This window comes from Hirundo rustica, chromosome 15 (genome assembly GCF_015227805.2).
Source record: "Hirundo rustica isolate bHirRus1 chromosome 15, bHirRus1.pri.v3, whole genome shotgun sequence".
Lineage (NCBI taxonomy): Eukaryota > Metazoa > Chordata > Aves > Passeriformes > Hirundinidae > Hirundo > Hirundo rustica.
The window spans coordinates 7214028-7234003 of record NC_053464.1 but is presented as its reverse complement, the minus strand read 5'-3'; the positions used below and the strand labels follow the sequence as shown (position 1 = coordinate 7234003).

Genomic DNA, 19976 nt, shown 5'->3' with positions numbered 1-19976 from the left:
TTACTGATAGCAGTAGCATAATTAAAAAAATGCAGTTAAACAATGTCCTCTGAAGGAATTCATCCACTTAAAAATAGTTGCTGGATTCTCAGCTTCACAGTCAGTGTTTCTCTGGCTTCAGCAGGGTGACCTTGGCTGCCAGCAGCTGAATTCTCTGCTGCTGTAACAAAAGGTGTTGAAATGCTGATGCTGTTTCCTGGACACCAATCTACACTTGAGGGATGGGATGGAGAAGGAAGCACAATGCTCGTGTTAAACTGGAACAGGAAGGACAGGCAAGAAAGAAAGCGGGGGAGTTTGCCCCATGTTTGGAGGGCACTATTCTATGGAACAGACACCAGCCTCATTGAACTTGAGTCAGGATCAGGAAGAGCTCAGCCACTAAAGGTGGGATTTTGCTACAGACCACCCAAAAACGACAAAAGAATGGATGAAGTCTCCTATGAACATCTTGAAAAAGTCTCCAGATAACCCTGGCTCTCACGGGATACTAACCTCCCTGACACCTGCTGACAGCAATCCAGGAGATGTGGATCCAGGAGGCAGTCTGGGACAATCCCTTGACACAGACAGGCCAAGCCAGGCCCACTCTCCTGGTCCAACTACCACAGGAGTGCTGGGGATGTATTAATCCTGGCAGCCTTGGCTGTAGCAGCCTCCAAGGTGGAGTTCAAGATCCCAAGGGGAGCAGGAAAGGCAGAAAGCACATTTGGGGCTTCAGGACAGCAGACTGGCTTACTCAGGGATCAGCTACAGGATCCTGTGTGAGGCTGTTCTGAAAGCAAGAGTTTGAGAGGGTTGACAATTCTCCAAAGACAAGCTCCTAAGAACACAAGAATGGTCCTTCTGGATACTCAAGAAAGGCAGGGGGAGAGGGAAAAATGTAGGCTATAAGGAGAATGATCTGGCCAAATGAGGAACTCATGCCTGAGAACCAAAGAAAAAAGGACACAGAAGGGAGTAGGAACCAAAGACATACTTGAAAGGAAAAATACTGAAAAAATACCTGGGGTACGCAGGGCTGGTGTCAGGAAAAGCACTCTGAGGGCTGCAACTAGCTGAGGGCAGCAAAAGCTTCTACTGCTACTTTAGCAATGAAACACTAAAGAAACTACAGCCCACTGCTGTGTGAGGCAATGACAAGTGACAGGTACTCACAGCCTTCTTTGCCTCCCTGCACTGAAATGTTCTTCCAGAGCTCAAGGAGCACAGGAAACACAAGGCATGGAACCAGCATCTCCTGGAAAGCTGCAACCCAGGCCATCCCATGGGACTGATGAGATGAATCCAAGAATTCTGAGAGTGCTGGCTGATGTCAGTGTGAGGGCTGTGGAGCTGGGATGTTGCAGTCTGGATGAGTGGAGAACAAGATGGGTGAGGAACTGGCTAGTGGACTGGAACTGGACCATTGGGCTCGCAGTGCATTGGTAATGGAACAACATGGGAAGTTTTCATAAAGCCAAACAAAAGGTTCCAACTTTATATGAGAACAGTAGCATTTTTAGAAATAAATTTACAGAGTTTTAGAAAAATGCAGTCCAATAAACACATAATCTGACCAACAATATTTACAGATTATCATTTTTGTCATATTACATTATATGATATTTAATGCATACAAATGCCTTCAGAAGGAAGTCCCTCACTGTCATGGTGTATCCAAGTGTAATCATCGAGTTCATAGAAATTATATTCAGTGACATAGTTGCACTATAAGGTATTGCTTAAAATTCTTGATGTGATTGTACCACAATATTAGTGTTACCAAGAATAGATATCCTATTCTTGATTATGTAATCAAGAAAAACTTCTGGAAATAATATTCAGAGTACAAACTACTTTTAATCAGCAGCTAAATACCAAGATATGATTACTTCGTTGCTCTAATGACATTTGTAATGGATTCCAAGTGCTGTGCCTGATTGCTTCCCAGCTGATCAGGATTCTGTTCACCACTTCTAGCTGTTGGAATTCTTGGAGATTTCTTGGAGCTCTGCTGCAAAAGGCTTGAACACTGGTTCACCTAAATGGCTACAGTTCATGCCTTGAAACAGTGCATCAAAAACTTTACCCTTAGTACTCCATGATAAAATGTTTTAAGAGAAGAGAGGAAGATCTGTGTTGCACACTCACTTTTTTACTGACAGACATTGATTAAAAAGCTGTGTAATCTCCCTGTCCTTTTAGTCAACCAGTCCGAGACTGCTAATCCACAGGTATCTGCACCACAGAGCAAGTCACTGTTACCTCTGTCATCAGTTTAGACAGAAAGACAAAGGGCTGCAAAACTGTATACTTTTATGTACAACTTAATGGTTAAATTGTACTTTTATGTTTATCAACACACAGCAGAGCAAGCCACTTGTATAAACACAAAGGCAATAATGAAGTAAGTAACTGTTCCAGCTGAATATCCTACAGTTCCTTTTAATAGTGCATTTTCTTAACCACTTTATATAACTACAGGATAACACAGGCTTGAAAACTATTAACATAATTTCAATCACCAAGAAACTATTAGAGAAGTTAAAATATGGTGGCTCAAGTGAGGTAATCATAGAATCATTGAATCATTTAGCCTGGAAAAGACCCTTAAGTTTACTGAGTAATGAACTGCTCCTTCTTGCAATTTCTTGGAAATTGCACAAGGCAGCTTCAAATATTTATACAAGGCACAGCACAGCCATCACACAATGTACGTGATCTCACCAGTACAATCCACTCAGTTTCTTTCACATGTTTGCTAGCAGAATGAATAATGCTAATGTTTTGCAAAGCCCTGACAGGTTTGTATTTAAAACATTACCAAGTTGGACAATAATGACTACAGAGAGCCACTGCTAGGAAAAAAAAACCCCAAAAACAATCAAATACAAGAAATACCACACACAAGATTTACAGTATTCAGCCATTCAGTGGCCAGTGGAAGTCAGAAGATTTCTGGCTCTCTAGCTCACACTTAAATTCAACCAACAGAGAAGCCTTAGAATGATGTTCTTTCAAGTCACAAGAGACAAAAGTACTCAGAACTTTGCACTGTTTTATGAGTATTTGAGAAGTATCCAGGTAAAATGAAATTAACTTAGCCTCCTGGATTATTTAAATTTTTTGAGAGAAAGATCCTTTTCAACAGGATGTGTAACACTCATTATTTCTTCCTCTTACAAGGGATACTGAAACCAAAATATGTGGAACACCTACACAAATTAGAAGTCCTAATCAAAACATTTATTAAAACTCTGCTATAAGAAGATGATTCCAAAATTAATGGAAGCACGTAAGCCAATAAAACCGCATCATGGCATACTTTATGATCAAGCTACTGAGGTGTTACACAGTAGATTCAATCAAGCTCAAATATGTCGGTTTTTACACTTCCCCACTCTTTCAGCAACACTGTGTTCTGATCAAAAGAAAGCCTCTAAATACTGTCAATCAATTTGACAGCTAAAGTCTTAAAACTACCACTGTGGGACACTGAGGGGATCAGTGAAAGGTCCCCGACGTGCCTGCTGTGCGAGCAGGGCTGGGACGCAGCTCCCAGGGGCAGGTGGAGCGTGAAGCAGAGTGGAGCACACGGCACACAGCGTCTGTAGGCTCCCTGCGTGGATTGTGGGGAGGCTCTGACAGAGCCTGGGCTGCCTGCAGCTCTGCTGCTTATCAGGGCTAACAAATGTGAGATGCTGTGCTTAGATCTGCTTTCCAGACCACTTCTCAGCAGGTAACACCACTTCTAATTTCACTTCCAAGAAAAGTACTTATCTTTCTTGTAACTCACCTTTCTGGGTGGTTTGTTGCTCTTCCTCTCAGTGTACAAAGAGACACACTGAGTTCAGGGTCCCACAGCCACAGGACAGAGTTGCTAGAGCTTGAAATCACTGACCTTCAGCATTTTAATAACTTAAATATTTGAATTTATTAAGCACTAGAAATCTAGAGAATTCTCTGAGCCTTACTCACTTTAGGTACTCAAAAAGCCGTATCTAGTTTTTTGCTATTTTCTTGGCATTAGTTTTCCCCAGTGGCTAGAGCCTCTCTTTGTCATCTCAAAGCACTTTGTTTAGAAGAAAGACTTTTATTTCAAAGAAAATTTCTTTTACTGAAAAGAAAGCAATTAATTAATGAAAGTACAACCTTAAGAAGAAAGCTGCAGGAAGTCAGATGAAGAAATCAGAATAATATCTCAAGAATAATCTACAAATCACAGGGGTTTTTTCCCCCAAAACACCAAACCAGGAACTAATACTAATGATACCTAGGAAAGACTAACGTCTTATTGTCAATCTGAAATATATTTAAAAAATGGAGTAACTACCTCCATCCTGCACTTTTAATTGCCTTACCTGGCATTCCTTGCACAAGGTCTCCACACAGCACAAAGAACTTGGGTTTAGGGTTAAGTTTGTTAACAGCCTGCACTGCTTGCTCTGTTAATTTTATTTCTTCTCCCCATTCATCATCTCCATTCTCAGTGTCTCCATGTGTCCAAGATTTTATCAGTCCAAACTGAGGATCTGCTCCTTGGATGAAGTAGAAGGGCCCCTTCCATTGGTATTCAGCATCTAAGAAGGAAAAAGAGGGGAAAAAAAAAAAACCAGCAGAGACACTTAAAACAAAATGAAAGCTTTCATGTATCATTAAATTCATTGTTCTTCACCTCAGTAGTTTGACACTGCTCTAACACAAGCACAGAATCCTGTACTCATTCATACAGGACAAATACAAAGGCAGAAGTACAAAATTTTCCTCTAATGTGTAGTTGTAATAAATGAAAGTATATTAATCTAATTATACCACACAGTAATTACAAACTGATTAGAGGAGAAGTATGTGAAGAATTCAGCAAACAGTGCTGAAAATTACAAGACTACAACACAGCACAAGTGTGCAATGTTAGATTTCAGTTGACTCTTTTAAGATTCCAATTATTGCTTCTTTAATTAACAAGTTAAAACATACACAAGTTTCACATTTAATGGTTCCAGTAGACTTTTTCTTAAATTATTAAGGAGTTAGATGCTTTTTGTTCTCATAGTTTTAGAGAAAACTTGGATGTAACACATTCTTTGGAGTCAGAACTGAAGCCTTTCAACAGGACCAAGGTGAGCAAACAATAAACCCTGCAACATCAGAATCATCAGCAACAATGAAAATACAAATTTACTGCTGCCACAATTGCTCCCAAGACCTAGGGCACAAAGGTGAGAACTCAGAAACAAGTTTCCATTGATAGAGTCAGTGTAGGCAGAGGGTAGGACAGAATCTGTACTGGTACCATTTTTTGTATACTTCTTCCTCCAGTATTGTAATACCAAGTACAACAAATAAAGGGTGATGTATATGACTACAAGCTCTAGTGGAGGAAAAAATCTCAACACTGGGCAAATAAAGCAACTACAATAAAACAACTATTTATTGGCCACAAATTTAAAACAAAAACGGGTAGCCTGTTTCCTACACTCATGTCTCAAGCTGGAATTAACGTACAAACACAAGTACACTGTGGTTTCTCCAACTGTCTATATGCATTCATTTGCAACCTGAATATTTTAGTTTTGACAGCTCTATTTGGCTTAATACATTTACTGTTATTGGAGGTTTTTAAACAGCATTTAAACTGTTAAAAACTCACTGACTACATCCATCTATACCCATCCATCTTTTGACCCTAAAAAGAAAAGCTACAAATTACTTAAAATTGAAATATAATCCATAAATATACTCTCATATGATGTCAGTCTGATCTGAAATTCATTTTGAGGCAAAACTGGTCTTCTAGTAACAGCAGAGAAGTAGCATGTCCAACACATGGATGTACTTTTGATTTCCTTCCACAGGCTCTAGAACTGAAGCTTCACACTTTTCAAGAAGGGGAGTGTGTTTCTTTCAAGGAAGGTTAGAAAACAGAGCTCAGAATTCATCTCTTGCACCATGGATATGGATAGGCTGGAGTGAGGGATGAGGAATGTAGGCAACTCCCGGAAGCTGCTTGTAATTGTCATCTGTTGCTATGGCATCAGATCCTTTTGCCAAATGAAAGCTTCTGCACTCCAGTTAAACTAACATTTCATTTCTAAACAAAATTATTTATATACCAGCACTGACTTACTCTAAATAATAATCACGTTTTTTATAGAGAGAAACTTCTAGCCACTCATTGGCTTTTAATTCTGAAATAAACTTTACTCTTCAAGTTCCACAGCTGTTCAGAAAAGCGCAATGAACCATCTATCCATGAGTTTGCAACAGAAGTCTTATGGAATCAGTTGAATGCCATAAAGTAATTTAATTTTTTATTTTATGACTTGCATGAAAAAATACAATTGTCATAAAAGCAGTTTACATGATGCAGTAAAGGCACTGTTTGTGCAGAGAAATCAACTTACAGTTTTTATATGTGGAAAGCTATAGGAAAAAAATCAGTTAAGGAAGCTTGCATCTGAAACCCTTTACGACCCTTACAAAATGAAAATGAAAAAAGGGAATGTCTGAAACAGGAACTTGGTTTGGAGGAGTGGCACAATTTATTCATTAAATGGGGAAAAAAGATCAAACCTTTGAACAATATGGCAGGACTACTAATACCTGTCCCTTTTCCAGCAACTTGACAGACAGTACTGACAAATCAATGCTGAGAAAAATCTACTTGTTTTGTATTGTTTAATCTGAAGCCAGTATTTTTACCATAGTAGCCTAAGTAAAATGTAGTTACATTTATTTATTTTTACAGACTACTTAAAAAAAGAGCTAGCATTTGTTTTTAAAGACTGTGTTTCAAGTACGGACAGACTGTGTTATCCTTTCAGAGCCCCAGCAATGGTGTGTGGTGGCCACGGGCAGCTGGGACAGCTGGAGCAGTCCTGGCTGGGTGGCACAGGCAGCAGGGCTGGCCCAGGTCCCAGGTCCCAGAGAGCCTCAGATAGAACACTTGAACACAGACAGGTCTGGCAAGCAGACAGTGCACGGCCAGGGAGCAGGTGGGAAAGCCAGACTAGGGGTTATTCTAATATATGTTTCAGGGATATTTTATTTTCCTGACTTATATTCATGCCAACACAGTAACTCTCTAGGTTTTAAGTACCTGAATGTTTCTAAGACTGTGCACAGATGCTCTGCTTTGAGTGGGTGAGTGATGGTCATGTGAGGCAAAGAGAGAGACTGATAAGATGAATTTCAAAAGAGAAGTTCAGTACACAGACAGAATCAAGAAATGGCAGAAGAAAGGAGAAACAGAAGATGCAGGGGTGGAGGTGGTGAAGAGTGGGGAGAAAAGGAAGGAGATAGGAGGTGAAAAAAGAAAGGAACTGAAAATGATGCAAAGGTATATGCTATATTCTCCTGTAGGAAAGAAAAAGATAAAATGAAGAAAGTGAAGCAAGGATATCAGAAGAGAGCCACGAATTAGGACTACATAAATAACATTTACTTAAAATGTTAGTTTAATTAACTAGTTTTAGTCAAATAATTCAGTCAATAGCTACTTCTGTGGTATTCAATAACTCATCAAATAGTTACAAAAATAACAGTAAGGTTGAATAAATATTTTCTACCTTTGTCTTGTTATTTGATCACTCCAACCAGAAACACTAAAAACAACCCTAGTACTTACTATTATTTAAATCAAATTCCATTAGCTTACTAACTTCTCAGCTGGTACTCACTGATTTTGTTTCCCATGAAACAAAAGTATATGGGAACAAAATAATGTAAGGACACTGTTTAAACATACAACTTAACTTTTTCCTTTTATATCAGGAATGTGCTTTAGTTACTGCAAAGTACTATAAATATAAAAACAGAATATCATGATGAGAGTTGTATAAGTACAACACCACTGGTGCAAACTTGGACCGAGCACCGATCTGAAGCCTGTTCTGAACTCAGCTCATCCAGGAGGTAATTCTTTAAGTGCCCTCACTGGTCTGTCTTCAGAGTTGCTTTTGCAAGTTTTTCCTCATCTGTGCAAGCCATGACACCAGTCCAGCTAAAGTTTCAAGTGTTGCTACTAGTGCAATTTCACTAATCCTACTGCAAACCTCAGGACCAGATCTGTACAAGTGCTCTTCTAACAAACCAACGTGGTAAGAGAGTGGCAACAAGATACAGCTGGGAACAGCATCTTCCACTACCACAGATGGATCCAGAAGTCTTCTGCCTTACAATAAAATGGTTTATCAATGGACCTTGTTCAGATCATTATTCTGTCCCCTTCTTTTCTCCCTCACCAGCTGCTTGTGGCACCCACAGAACAGATACTGTGGGCAAGCAAATGAACCTTGTCTGCCCTGTAAGTCAGGCCTCACGAGCCCCTTCCTCTGGTCTTTGCACTGGATCTCCAGAACAGCGCTCAAGATCATTCTGCTCCCATGCTGGGGGTCTGCCCAAGTCTGGCAGAGGGGAGCTAACAAACACCACTGGGCACAAGTGGTGAGAGGGCCAACAGCTGCTTTTGCAGCAATCCTCTCGTCATGATCCAGGTCCCAGCTGCTCCTTTGGAAGGTTTCAGTTAAATAACACATACAATGGCTATCATCCCTTCAAACGTAGCAAATTACTTCTGTGGGAGTAACAATAAAGGCATCCTTCTCACTAGGAGTTTGATTTTCAAGCCTTTAGATGAGCTATGTAGTTGTATTAGATGAAGTGCATGCTAGGTAAAGCAGTAGAAGACTCGGATTCAATTAATAATTTTTTCTGTCTTCTCCCTTCCATCAAAAAATTGAATGAAGTTGAGAATGCCTGGAAACTGGCTCTTCATCCCTATAGACATTGAAGCTGTTGGCAATTTTCAGAATTTGCCATAACAATAAGAAAACACAAATGCAGAAAAGGTTGACAGACTTCTCCAATAACTGATGTACATATGGTTTCCATTTCTGAAGGACAAACCGTCTGTGGAGCGTTTCTTACAAACCAAGAAATAGAAAACTCCTGTTTCAAATCAGTTTTGGTTCCAGACTTCCTTAAAAACACAGCTGATGGCCACAGAAGTCCAACTTCTGAACATGTTGTTATGCCTCAATTTCAATAGCTTCCTACTCTTTTTCTGCTCCCATGCATGCCAAAGTACAGATAGAGGATCAATGCAATGTATTTTTAGCAGCATTGGCTGAAAAACGGTGCCAGCTTCTAATTTTACCTGAGGATTAATTCTGTGAAGGACCGAAGAAATCAGCAGCAACTCACCAGAGAAAACCTCACCCATGTATTGTGATCACAGGCAAAAAGACACTTCAAGGACTTAGGTGGGATTTCAGCTGAATCTCCCAACTACTAAAGGACAATAAGCTAATCTCTTGCTTGCGCCTTCATTTCTTCCCCTTTTGCTTTTCCTAGTTTCGCCTCTTTTCTTTCCCTACCTCCAAGGATCACAAACACGTCTATCGAGAATGCTCACAGAAACCACTGGTCTCTGACAGGCACGTAGTATTGGCGGGGTTTCCAGTATTTCCCTGGTGGGATTTTTTACAAGTACATTGGTTGGGTTCAACAATATATTGGCATTCTTCTTCCTCTACACTCTGCAGAATTTAATGGAAAGAAATTATTTATGGAAAGTTACTCCTGTCCATAATCTCTCTTTAGACACTATGGACACATCTCCATTGCCTGGGCAGTAAGAAATACAAAAATGCCCTCATTGCCACGTTGGGTTTGACAGGAGAATCAATACCACTTCTCTGAAAATCAGAGCACAGCAGGAAGAGGAACATGGTTCCCTGCCCTGAGTTGTCTCTGCCTACAAAGTATGCCAGTGACTTTTTCTGAGTAAAACTGAAAAGAAAGCACAACCTTGGTTTTCCAAAGAAGCTCTATGCAGGAAGGAAAATGAAATCTCTTAAGTGAAGTCAGTGTGTATACATCATAGACAACATAAACAGCAACAGTTTGTTTCCATTACTCTCAGTCTTGAAATAGCTTGAAAATGGATAAAGGATACAAAAGATTTCAGTCTAAAGAAATGTGCATGTCTTTCAGCTGTTTTTTATCCATGTGTACTTCGGAGTCTACCAAAGATATGACAACTGAAGATTCTGCTGAATGACCAAGGCAACCCATCATGAATTATGCAATTTTAAGTACCGGGGGGAAAAAACCCCCTTCAAAACAACTATTAAAATACATTTTCAGAGAGAAAATAATACCTTTTAAAGAGTAATTATTCTAGAGATTATGTACTACAAAAATAATGTCACTAGAAACACTAAATGGCAGAATATGGTTTCTCAAATAAATGAGAGTCCTACTGTTAGCAAAAGACATACTCTTAAACTTCTTAGATAACGATCAAGGTAAGAAATGCCCCCTCAGATACAGTTTATTTGCACTGAGGGCTACAGAAGCTAAATTCTAGTCATGCCTTATGCCCACTCCCAAATTTAACATGTAAACTCATTACAAAAACTTTACAGCCCAGAACTGTAGGTGTGAAGGGGGGTGGCTTGCATAATGACAAGGTGAAGTCACAGAAAGTTTCTCAAAACCCACATAAAAATTTCCCTAATTCATATGAGAGTTGGAGACAGTACTGGGAATGGAATATGCAAGCTGGGAAGCAGTTCTGATCAGTGCTCAAAAATATTACTGCAGAAGAGCTCTAGAACAGTAATCATAATGTGCCAAGATCCAACACTCTTCTGAAAGCAAGAAATCAACTGCGGTTGTATTTCATTTCAAAGGAAGGCGAATTATATATAATTATGATGCTTTTAAAAAGTGCAAAAATCCTTGAAGGCAGCATGGAAACTATTCAAAGACACTATCCCAGAGGCTCAGACCATATGTACAGCATTTACTGAGGACTTCAGAAAGACCAAAAAGAATCCAGACTGTCTAAACTACTTAAGTAACAGCCATAAGGAGGCTAGTAAGAGCTGGACAGTGTCCTTTGAAAGCTAAAGCATTCAAATAATAATAATAATTTAAAAAAAACAACAACGAAACAGGAAGGATTTTGTACACTGGGAAGGTTAGGTACTAAAGTCCAAGAAATCAAGCTAAAAAAAAATGAAGAACAGCGTAAATATGAGAACTAATAAAGGACTTTGCAGGGGAATTAGGAGCAGGTAGCCTGCCAGACAATCACTACGGTTAACAGATGTTCCAGACATTCAAGATGCACCCGAAAATAAAGGCTGAAAAGAAGAAAAACAAGGAACATTTTTGTATCCACTTGTATTGTGAGGGAACTTGTAAAGATCTAATGTGATAATTCCTCCTGACAGTACATCAGATCTGTCTCAAATCGAAGTACCAGTATTGGTATGATTCAACAAATAGACATAGGCACTAACAAACAACTCAGATTAGGTGACATCCACAGACCTTTCCAAAAGTGAAAACCAGACAACTTCTGGGGAGTTATCTTTCAACCTGCCCTTGCACCAAAGGAATGGGGAAGTAGCCACTATTACATCTACATCTAAAGGGGTTTCCTGAGCAATCTGGTAACAGCTGACTGCAAAAGTGGCATCTGCACAGACAAGTGAAGGAATCGCTAACCAAGACAGTAGCTCCTGTGTTTAACGATTCCTCAGAAAGAGTAATCAACAACTTCTACAGGGACAAGGGAGATCCACCTGATCCCATCTCCAAGAGGCATCTAACAGTTACTCACCAAAGACTCTTACGGGAGCCAAGCTATCTGGAAATATGAAACGAAGCCCTTGCATGCATAGAAAACTGGTAAGAAAAACAGAAGTGGACAAGACACCTAGATCCCACCTGGATCTGCACTGAGACCGGCACACTGCTCAACAAACTCAAAACAATCTGTCACAGCAACTGAACAGCGAGGAAGTGGAATTTGCTAAAATTAAACCATTTGGCAGCATGAGAATCAGGCCTGGTTGTGAAGAGCTGAGGAGAGACTTCCTATGCAGTGACTCTTAAAAAAGGACAAACTTCATGCAAAAAAGTGCAGCATAGCGCACATGGGAAAAACACCACCAACTTCCTAGGAGTTTTACCAAGTGCTACCAAGAAGTCACATCAGCATTCCAAAATGGCAAAAAATCAGAGATTGGAAAGGAATAGAGAACAGAGCAAAATGAAAATATGAGAAGTCATTGAATAAACTTTGACAGTATGTAAAAGACTGATAAGGGAGGCATGACAGGGGAACACAAAATCACATATGGAACTGAGAAACTGAGAGTGTGAGGATGCAATACTGGTTATTTGCCTGTTCCACATGAAGGCTTTGGAGCCATCAACTAAAACAAGCAAGAGACAGATCCAAGCAGACACTTCTCAACCAGTTAAACTGACAGGACTAGCACTTGGTCAGTTACTTGAAAAAAGTGTTCGACCACTTTTCACAGAAATTCTTTGCACACCATGCTACTGACATACTTGGGAGCAAAAAAAAACCTCAAAAAAACAAACAAACAACAACAACAACAACAAAACCTACCAACCAAACAAAAGAAAACCACCAAAGCAAAATAATCCCAACTTCTGGAGAGAATTGGTGAAGACAGCACTTACCCAAACATATGGTCTTGTTTCTTCACTCAAATACTAATAGAAGGAGCAGACAGCTGAAGCAAAATTTCACATGGGTAGAAAAGAGATAATTTATTTTAGAAAGTAAAGCCAAACCATACAAAGGTCTCTTGCCAATAAGGTAGTGTATTTATACACTGTTTACTACTGTGCCTCATTGATTATATGGATAATTTCAATCCCTCACCTCAAATTCCTCTTTCACATGTCCCACACCAAGGGCAGATTAGAGCAGGTTACACGTATAACCTCCACATTATGTAAAAGCAGAAGAAATTACCAGTAAGGAAGAGAGACTTTGCAGAAAGGGTAGTAAGAAAAAACCGGAAATTAAGCTCTCAATTGTGGCTTTCAAATTTTAAAAGGGAACTGTGTGCCAAGCCATAGCAGTGGCAGTACATGCTTTATGCGGATACACGTTTAAGAGGAGTGAAACTTTAAGACTGAGAAAAGAACAAGAGAGAGATAACGGATTTTCCTCTTAAACTGCATGGAAATTTGCCTCAGTTTTAACAGCCATTGGTTCTCTTTTTTCCCCCTATCATTTAGTTACTAAAACGTTGTGTTGAACTTTAGCCTCTTAAGAAAGACCCAAGTAAATTATTTACAAAAAATATTGCACCTGAAGATGGTAGCTAACAAATCTGAACAAGATTGAAAACAACCAGCTGGTGAGAAAAATCCTAACTAATATTGAAAGAATGCGAAACAAGGACATTTCAGGAGAAAGAAGCACACCTGGAAAACAGATTCCCAAATGATATTTTCTCCCATGTTTAAGGAAATTTTCAAGGAGGAGTTAGATACAGCTTTTATTCAGATTTTTTTACACTGCTGTTGAACACTCTTTCGTCAAAATTTCACTATACAGTTGATTTAACTAGATGGCTTGTCTGCCATCTGTCCCCTCAGCAAATGTTAGGCATTCTGTTCCAAACCAACCAGACCATCTGTAATTAATAGGTTGCCAGAATGGCTGTATACATATACTTCACATGCTCTGAGTTGGTGATTTTTCTTTATTTGGCAACAAGCAAAGCCAAATATTTCCAGTGCAACCCAAGAAAAGACCACAAAATTGCTGGGATGGAACAGCCTTGCTGATCTCACCAAACCAATACAATTTGAAATTCATAAATACAGAGAAACAGAAGACCTTCTATGTGTGGCCACGGAAAATGACTTCTCAACACAGCTGTGTCCCTGAAAACCCCCAGCACACTGTAGAACCTCCATCCTTGGGAGAATTTCGCAAACAGGTAACGTTCAATGTGCTCCTCTGTGTCCAGCCACAAGCAAGAACCAGCAGTAACAGGCGGCTGCCACCTTTGGCTCGTCCAGCCGGCAGGTGTGGAAGCACGTCTGCCTCGGCTGGCTGCAGCCCAGGACTCGCAGTGCTGCTTCTGCACAGTGGGGAGGGCCAGGGGAGCACCTGCGCTACTGATCCGCACCCCGAGCGAGGCTGAGCATCCCAGGGAAAGCAGCATCTTACCAAGCTGTGAATCACCCTACGGCTGCTTTTCGTTTGAGCACCATGAACAGTGACCCAGCGGTAACCTGCTAGGTCACCCCTACAGGTACAAAACCAGGACAGCGCAGTGCTGGCACCAACAGTTTCATTGACTGTGGAGACCCGGTTCAGCAACACGGACAAGCATTTTAAAACTAATCTGGCGCTGGCATCTCGACGGGAGCCGGAGCGTGGGGACAAATTTGTACGGCTCCGGGCACGCCCCGGCACAGCGGGGGCAGGGGGGCAGCGGGGCGGCCGCAGCTCCGCGTCCGTCCCGCGCTGCGGCCGCCCGGCGCCCCCCCTGAGCCCCGCTCCCCGCCACGGGCTCGCCGGCAGAAGGCCCAGGCCCCGGCGCTCCACGCCTCCCGCTCCCCAGCGGCGGCTCCTCCCGCCGCCGCCGCTGCCGGGGAAGCCCGGGGCCTCCCTCCGCACGCCCCTCCCGCCCGGCAGCGCGGCGGGGAAGAGCCCGCAGGCGATGGCGCGGCTCGGCCGGCGCTCCCCGTACCTGGGCGGAAGGCGGTCAGAGTCCTGCCGCGGGCTCTCAGGAACGCGCTCCCCGCCGCCGCCATCGCCCCGGCCCGCGCGGCCGCTGCCACCGCCGGGCCCGGCCGCCGAGGGGGCGGCACCGCCTCCGCCGGGGGCGGCGCCTGGCGCGGGCGGGAGGCCCCGGGAGGCCCCGCGGGCCCGGGCCTGACGGCCGCGCTGGAGGCCCTCACGACTGGTGTGAGGGGGCCGCGGGCAGCGGGGGTCGGGCGGCTCTGGGGTGAGCCCTGGGATAGCCCTGGGAGCGGGCGGTGCTGTGGGGCGGCTTCTGGCACCGCCATGTGCGGGGGATGGCTTTGGGTTGAACCTGCCCCGAAGATGCGCTGGCTTTCCAGTGAATTATAATGAAGTAATAGATTACATCATTTTCAATTTGTTCCTAACCTGCGAATCGAAGTAACCCCGTGTCTAAAAGCACTGGCAGCCTTCCTTTGTTCCTTCGTGGGTTGTTCCTCTCGTCAGGTTTCCTCGGTGTTTAAACTTGCTCCCGAGTTTAGGTATCACCAGCAACTACTCTGTGAAAAAGAAAAGTTATGCAGAAAGAGCAAAGGCCCAGTGTCTGCCTGCTGTCAGTGCCGCAGCTCGGCCTGCCCTGCCCTGCCCATGGCTGTGGGCACTGCGGCGGGCACAGGCCATGTTCGTGCAGTTTCTGTTCTGAACAATTCCTGTTTCTGTCAGAACCAAGCTACACGGTGAGGTGATGACTGAAATATATGGGTGACCCTTACAAGGCAATGTTTTCTTCACCTCTTCTGACCTGGAATCCCTTTTTAACCCAGCCATACAGGAACAATACGGTTGCAGTTTCCCAGTTGAACAGCTGGAACCCCATTATTCTGCATGGTGTAACATGCAGAGTTGTGAGTGCCTCTCTTCATCGTGTGAAATCTGCAGCAACGTGCTACGTAAGGTTAATGTTGTCAGCTAAAAGGCATTCCTATGGCTAGATGGCTTTTCCGTCTGTAAAATGTGGGTATTATCCACAAGTTAAAACAGCTTCTTCACTTTACTTGTAAACTTGATGATCATTAGATGGAAAGCGCTAGGGGAAGTCTTTTTTATTAAGTAGTTTTTATCAATTCCCCTCTTTATGAGGCAGCATGTGGTATATTAAGCAAATAAAAACTAAAGTGCATTTTAAAGTCTCAGGTGCAACCTATCTAAATATCCCAATACCATCATAGGAAGACGTGATCGCAGTCTCGTGGTAGAACTGCTCATGCTATTATAAGAGCAGTTGGCTCAGTCATGCAAAGAAATTTTTTACCTCTTGTGTTTCTTTTCCATTTTCTTCTCATCTGCTTAATAGGGCTGAGCAGCTATAAACCAGAATATATGACTGCTGCATGACTTCAGCTAAACTCAGGATTAATTCTGGAAGTGAAATAACATCAAGATCGGGCCAAAAAATGTAGGTTATTTTGGCAAAGCAGTATAGTGTGGTTCTGGAGCACAAGGACACGAGATTGTGATCAGCACCTGAATTACCTTTGTCTTAACCTGGGTGTGTTGCTAAAGGCAACCACGTTTCTTGTCAAGTTATGCATGTCTGAAAGATTGAATCAGACCTGGCAGAGATGGGGACTGTAAGATCTTCTAGATTCATCTAAGTAATTTCACAGCTCTTTTTTTTCTAGACGTGTATAGAGTGCTTTCCTCTACAAAATTCTTCTGTTGTTACTGTATTTGATGTCTTTGCAGGATGGGTCATGGGTGAGCCTCAGGATGCTCAGCTCTTTGTAGGTGATGATTATGGGGAGTGTGCAGCCTGCCTGCATTTCCTCCTCTTCAAATGGAATCCTTTGATCTTAGATCACCTTGGGCATTACTTGCGGTAATGAGGAGGCCACGAGAAATTTTAATTTTGTAATTTAAACACACTTTCTTGTGATTTTACAGCCTGAGTGCAGAAGTGTTTTCATCTGCAGAAATAAAGGAACTTTTGCTTATAAACGTGAGAATTGAGAATCAGGACTGTGTTTGCAGGAGGGGGATTTCAGCTCTCTCCTGCTTCCTTTACTCTGCCAAATTTGAAGTATGCATTTTTGAAGCCAAGCTCATGGACCAAATGTTATACAGCTAAACTCATTTTACTATGACTAAGTCGTTTAAAGTTACTACTGATCTATGTTGGTTTAATTATAGATTTTCATGGACTCATTCCAGATTGGGCCTAGATAAAGCATCAGAATTTTGTTATAGGACTTGATTTGTGATTTAAAGTGTCATGAATATAATGGCACTGAATAAATAATTTACAGTAGCACGTGTCTCTTATTTTTAGAGGATAAATTGAGAGTTTTACTAATCTTATAAAGTTAGTGTGAACATACAGAGGGAAATGTACCATTCAGGGAGGGCATGCAGTATATTGAAAATAAGAGAATAAAAGTGGGAAATGTAGGCATTGAAAATAACATTCTTATATAAGGTTTAGCTTAGTAAGGAGTGTGAATAGAAGAGTGCAGATCTGTGGAGTCCAGATCTTGTAAGATTTACTCGAGTGTGCTTTAGATTATGCTGCCAACACTTACAGTTTCGGAAGTTCTGAAAAGTCCAGTAACAGACATGCTACCTTATTTTTTACTGCAGTTCAAAGTAAGACTGTATGCACCATGAGAGACCTAGATAAAATACTAGTAAAACAAGTAAATGATTCTAAAATTTACTATCTCTATTGAGAAATTAAAATAAAGAGCAAAATAGCCACGGCAGTGCTTGAAAAGGGGAATCTATTTTATAATCTCAGCAAATGACAAGATGACAAACAAAACTGGAAGAGTACAAAAGGTAAAAAGGACATAACAAGGTTGGTTTAGACATTGGAATTAAAATTATGAAGCAGAGACAGATATGCAAATTTGAAACGAAACCATTTTAATCTTATATATATAGAATAGAATGACTATGTGCCATCTGGAATTCAGGGAATCCAATGAAAGTTGGAGGTGTAAACAACACACACAGCAGTATCAACATCTGTTTTCAGTGCCTGCTGATACATATGACTCCTTGAGGGATAAGTTAGAGAAAATAATGGAAATTGATAAAACCTGATGATAGAAAAAGGATCACACATAATTGTATTTGTTTAGAAAGAAAAGAATATGGATTTACTCACACTAAAAAGAAATAGTGCATAAAATGTATTGTCTGTTTTTAAAGAATCTCTTCACCCTGTAAGTCCTTGAACAGGACAGCATTCATAGCAGATGCAACATTTTGGAAGGCTTGGCACAGGATACAGCTCTTCTTCTTCCCCAAGAACAGCTAATGCATAGAAATCAGTAAGTTCTGAAAACCTACAGTAGTAACTCTTGCAAGTACACTCCTATGTCCTGCTGCATTGCTGAGAGTGAGACTCCAGGACGGCTACACCATTACAAGTAAATTTAGCAATCTGAACCTAAAACATTACAGAATGTGATAAAACATAAGATCTGATGTTCAATACAAACAAAAATGAATTACTATACTAAAAATGAATTACTGCTAGCAATGAGTGCCAGTGATGTTAAAAAAAAGGCTCTGTTAAATATTTGGCCTTGATACCAAATGGCCTTCAATTTTCAAAGGGCCCACAGAATAATATCAAAAATATTAAAAATGTTTTGCACAAACCAGCTTAAAAGGATTGGTTGACCAGGACCAATATTTTGTTGCTAGGAAGGGAACAATGATGACATTGATTATTTCCACAGCTAAAAATCCACAATGTAATTGATTTTTATCTGACTCATTTAGTGTGGGCAGGCTCCATTTGTTCAAGAAACCTGTAATATATTCCTTGAATCACTGTAACTATGAGAGATATAAAAGTTGATGTAATGAGTTAAACACATTATTTAACTCAATTTGTTTTGCACACTGAATTCCAATTTCTGACACAGATACAGGTTCTATCTAGAGCCACTGCTCATTTTTTAAGATGTCAATTTTCTGTGCTCCCAAATATTCAAGAGTTTTACTTTGTTCAGGATGCCTCTGATTTTAGAATTCCCTGTCCTGAGATTTCATTTTCAGGTACACTGAGAACTTGCACCTTTCGTTGAGTGATTGAGACCCGGACTACCAGCAAATTTGAAAGTCGTGACTAATAAAGACTCCAGTGAATGAGAGAGCCAGACTGGGAAGAATTATTTGATCTGGTGCATATCTCTGACACATTCAGTGTCTACTCCTGAAAAGTCATGGATATTTGGGTCATGAGTTTGTACTGAAACTGCTAGACAGAGAAAAATTGCACGGGAGTCCAGCAGGGCTAGTGAAAAAAAAAAAAAAAAAAAATCAGGGTTTTAACTGAAGTATCCATTTCCAAAATTATGCAGAATATTTGTGATTGATTGCTGCCTCATCCTGAACGGTCTAAGAACTTTCTGACTTAACTGTTCATCCAGAATTTTTGCTGTCGGAATTGGGCAGCAGTTGCCCACCATCTAAGGTTTGTGATTCCTGCTGCTCATCAAGACCTCTCCAGTCACAAATGGAAGGGAATTAGGAATATAAATGGATTTGAATAAACTATTTATTAGATATATCCACATACATATCTGTGTGTTTTTAGAGTACTACAGGTTTCAAGTATATACTGTTTGACTTGGTCTAAGTAAAAAACCTAAAAAACCTTTTATGTCACAACTTGGTCTGGCATTTGGACTTTTTGGACTTTCCTTACTTTAAACAAATATATTTTCCATTAATGTACAACCAAAACAAAACTGGAAGAAAAATTAGTACTTAGTTTGTGGATCTGTATGAATGACTCTTGAGATTCCTTTCTCCTTCTTTGTTGATGAAATTTTATTAGAAAAAAATAAAACCCCTGATTATCATTGGCCACAGTTGCCATTTTCTTCCCCTCCCCCCCCCAAAAAAAAAAAAGCAGCGATCTTTCAAATATCAGAATTCAATAAACAATCACAGCACGTTGATACTTTTCAACTAGGCATACAACAAGGGCATTGGTCTTTTCCTGTTACACTGGTTAATCCAAAATGTGTTGCAAATGTACTGGATGAATCTCTTTGTTTCCTTGCTCAAAGCATAATTTTTTTCTTTTTAGACTGGAAAAACTCATTTTTGCATTACAGGTGATGTACAAGCAATTTGGGTGTTTTGAAAAAAACTGATACCTCCTTTTTCTTTCCTTCTATAAAGAGATTTCATCCTCTTTCAGAAAAGGGGAATTTTCTTTGTTCACCTAAATTTTAGCCAAATATATTTCTCAGAAGCACATGTACATCGCCATCTGACAGGATTTAACAAACTGGATATAAAGAAACAGTGACATCACATGACTCAGAAGAAAAAAGAGTGACTGCAAAAAACCCCTGTGAAACAGAACCCATTGTCATACCACTTTGCAAAGCTGCAGCTTCTGCTACAGAGTGAAGTTTCACACCACAGAAATGTC

At 40.8% G+C, this 19976-nt stretch overlaps 1 protein-coding gene across 1 annotated transcript in view; it reads right to left on the bottom strand.

The window, feature by feature from the left end:
- The window catches only part of CPPED1 (calcineurin like phosphoesterase domain containing 1), a 39575-nt gene extending 24951 nt beyond the window's left edge, over window positions 1-14624 (bottom strand). Inside the window, exons 1-2 of the mRNA XM_040079479.2 lie at window positions 14526-14624; window positions 4344-4562 (exon numbers count right to left, since the gene is read on the bottom strand). Coding sequence (XP_039935413.1) covers window positions 4344-4562; window positions 14526-14589 — 283 coding nt within the window. The 5' untranslated portion in view covers window positions 14590-14624. The remainder of the gene's footprint in view (window positions 1-4343; window positions 4563-14525) is intronic.
- Between the last annotated feature and the right edge of the window lie 5352 nt (window positions 14625-19976).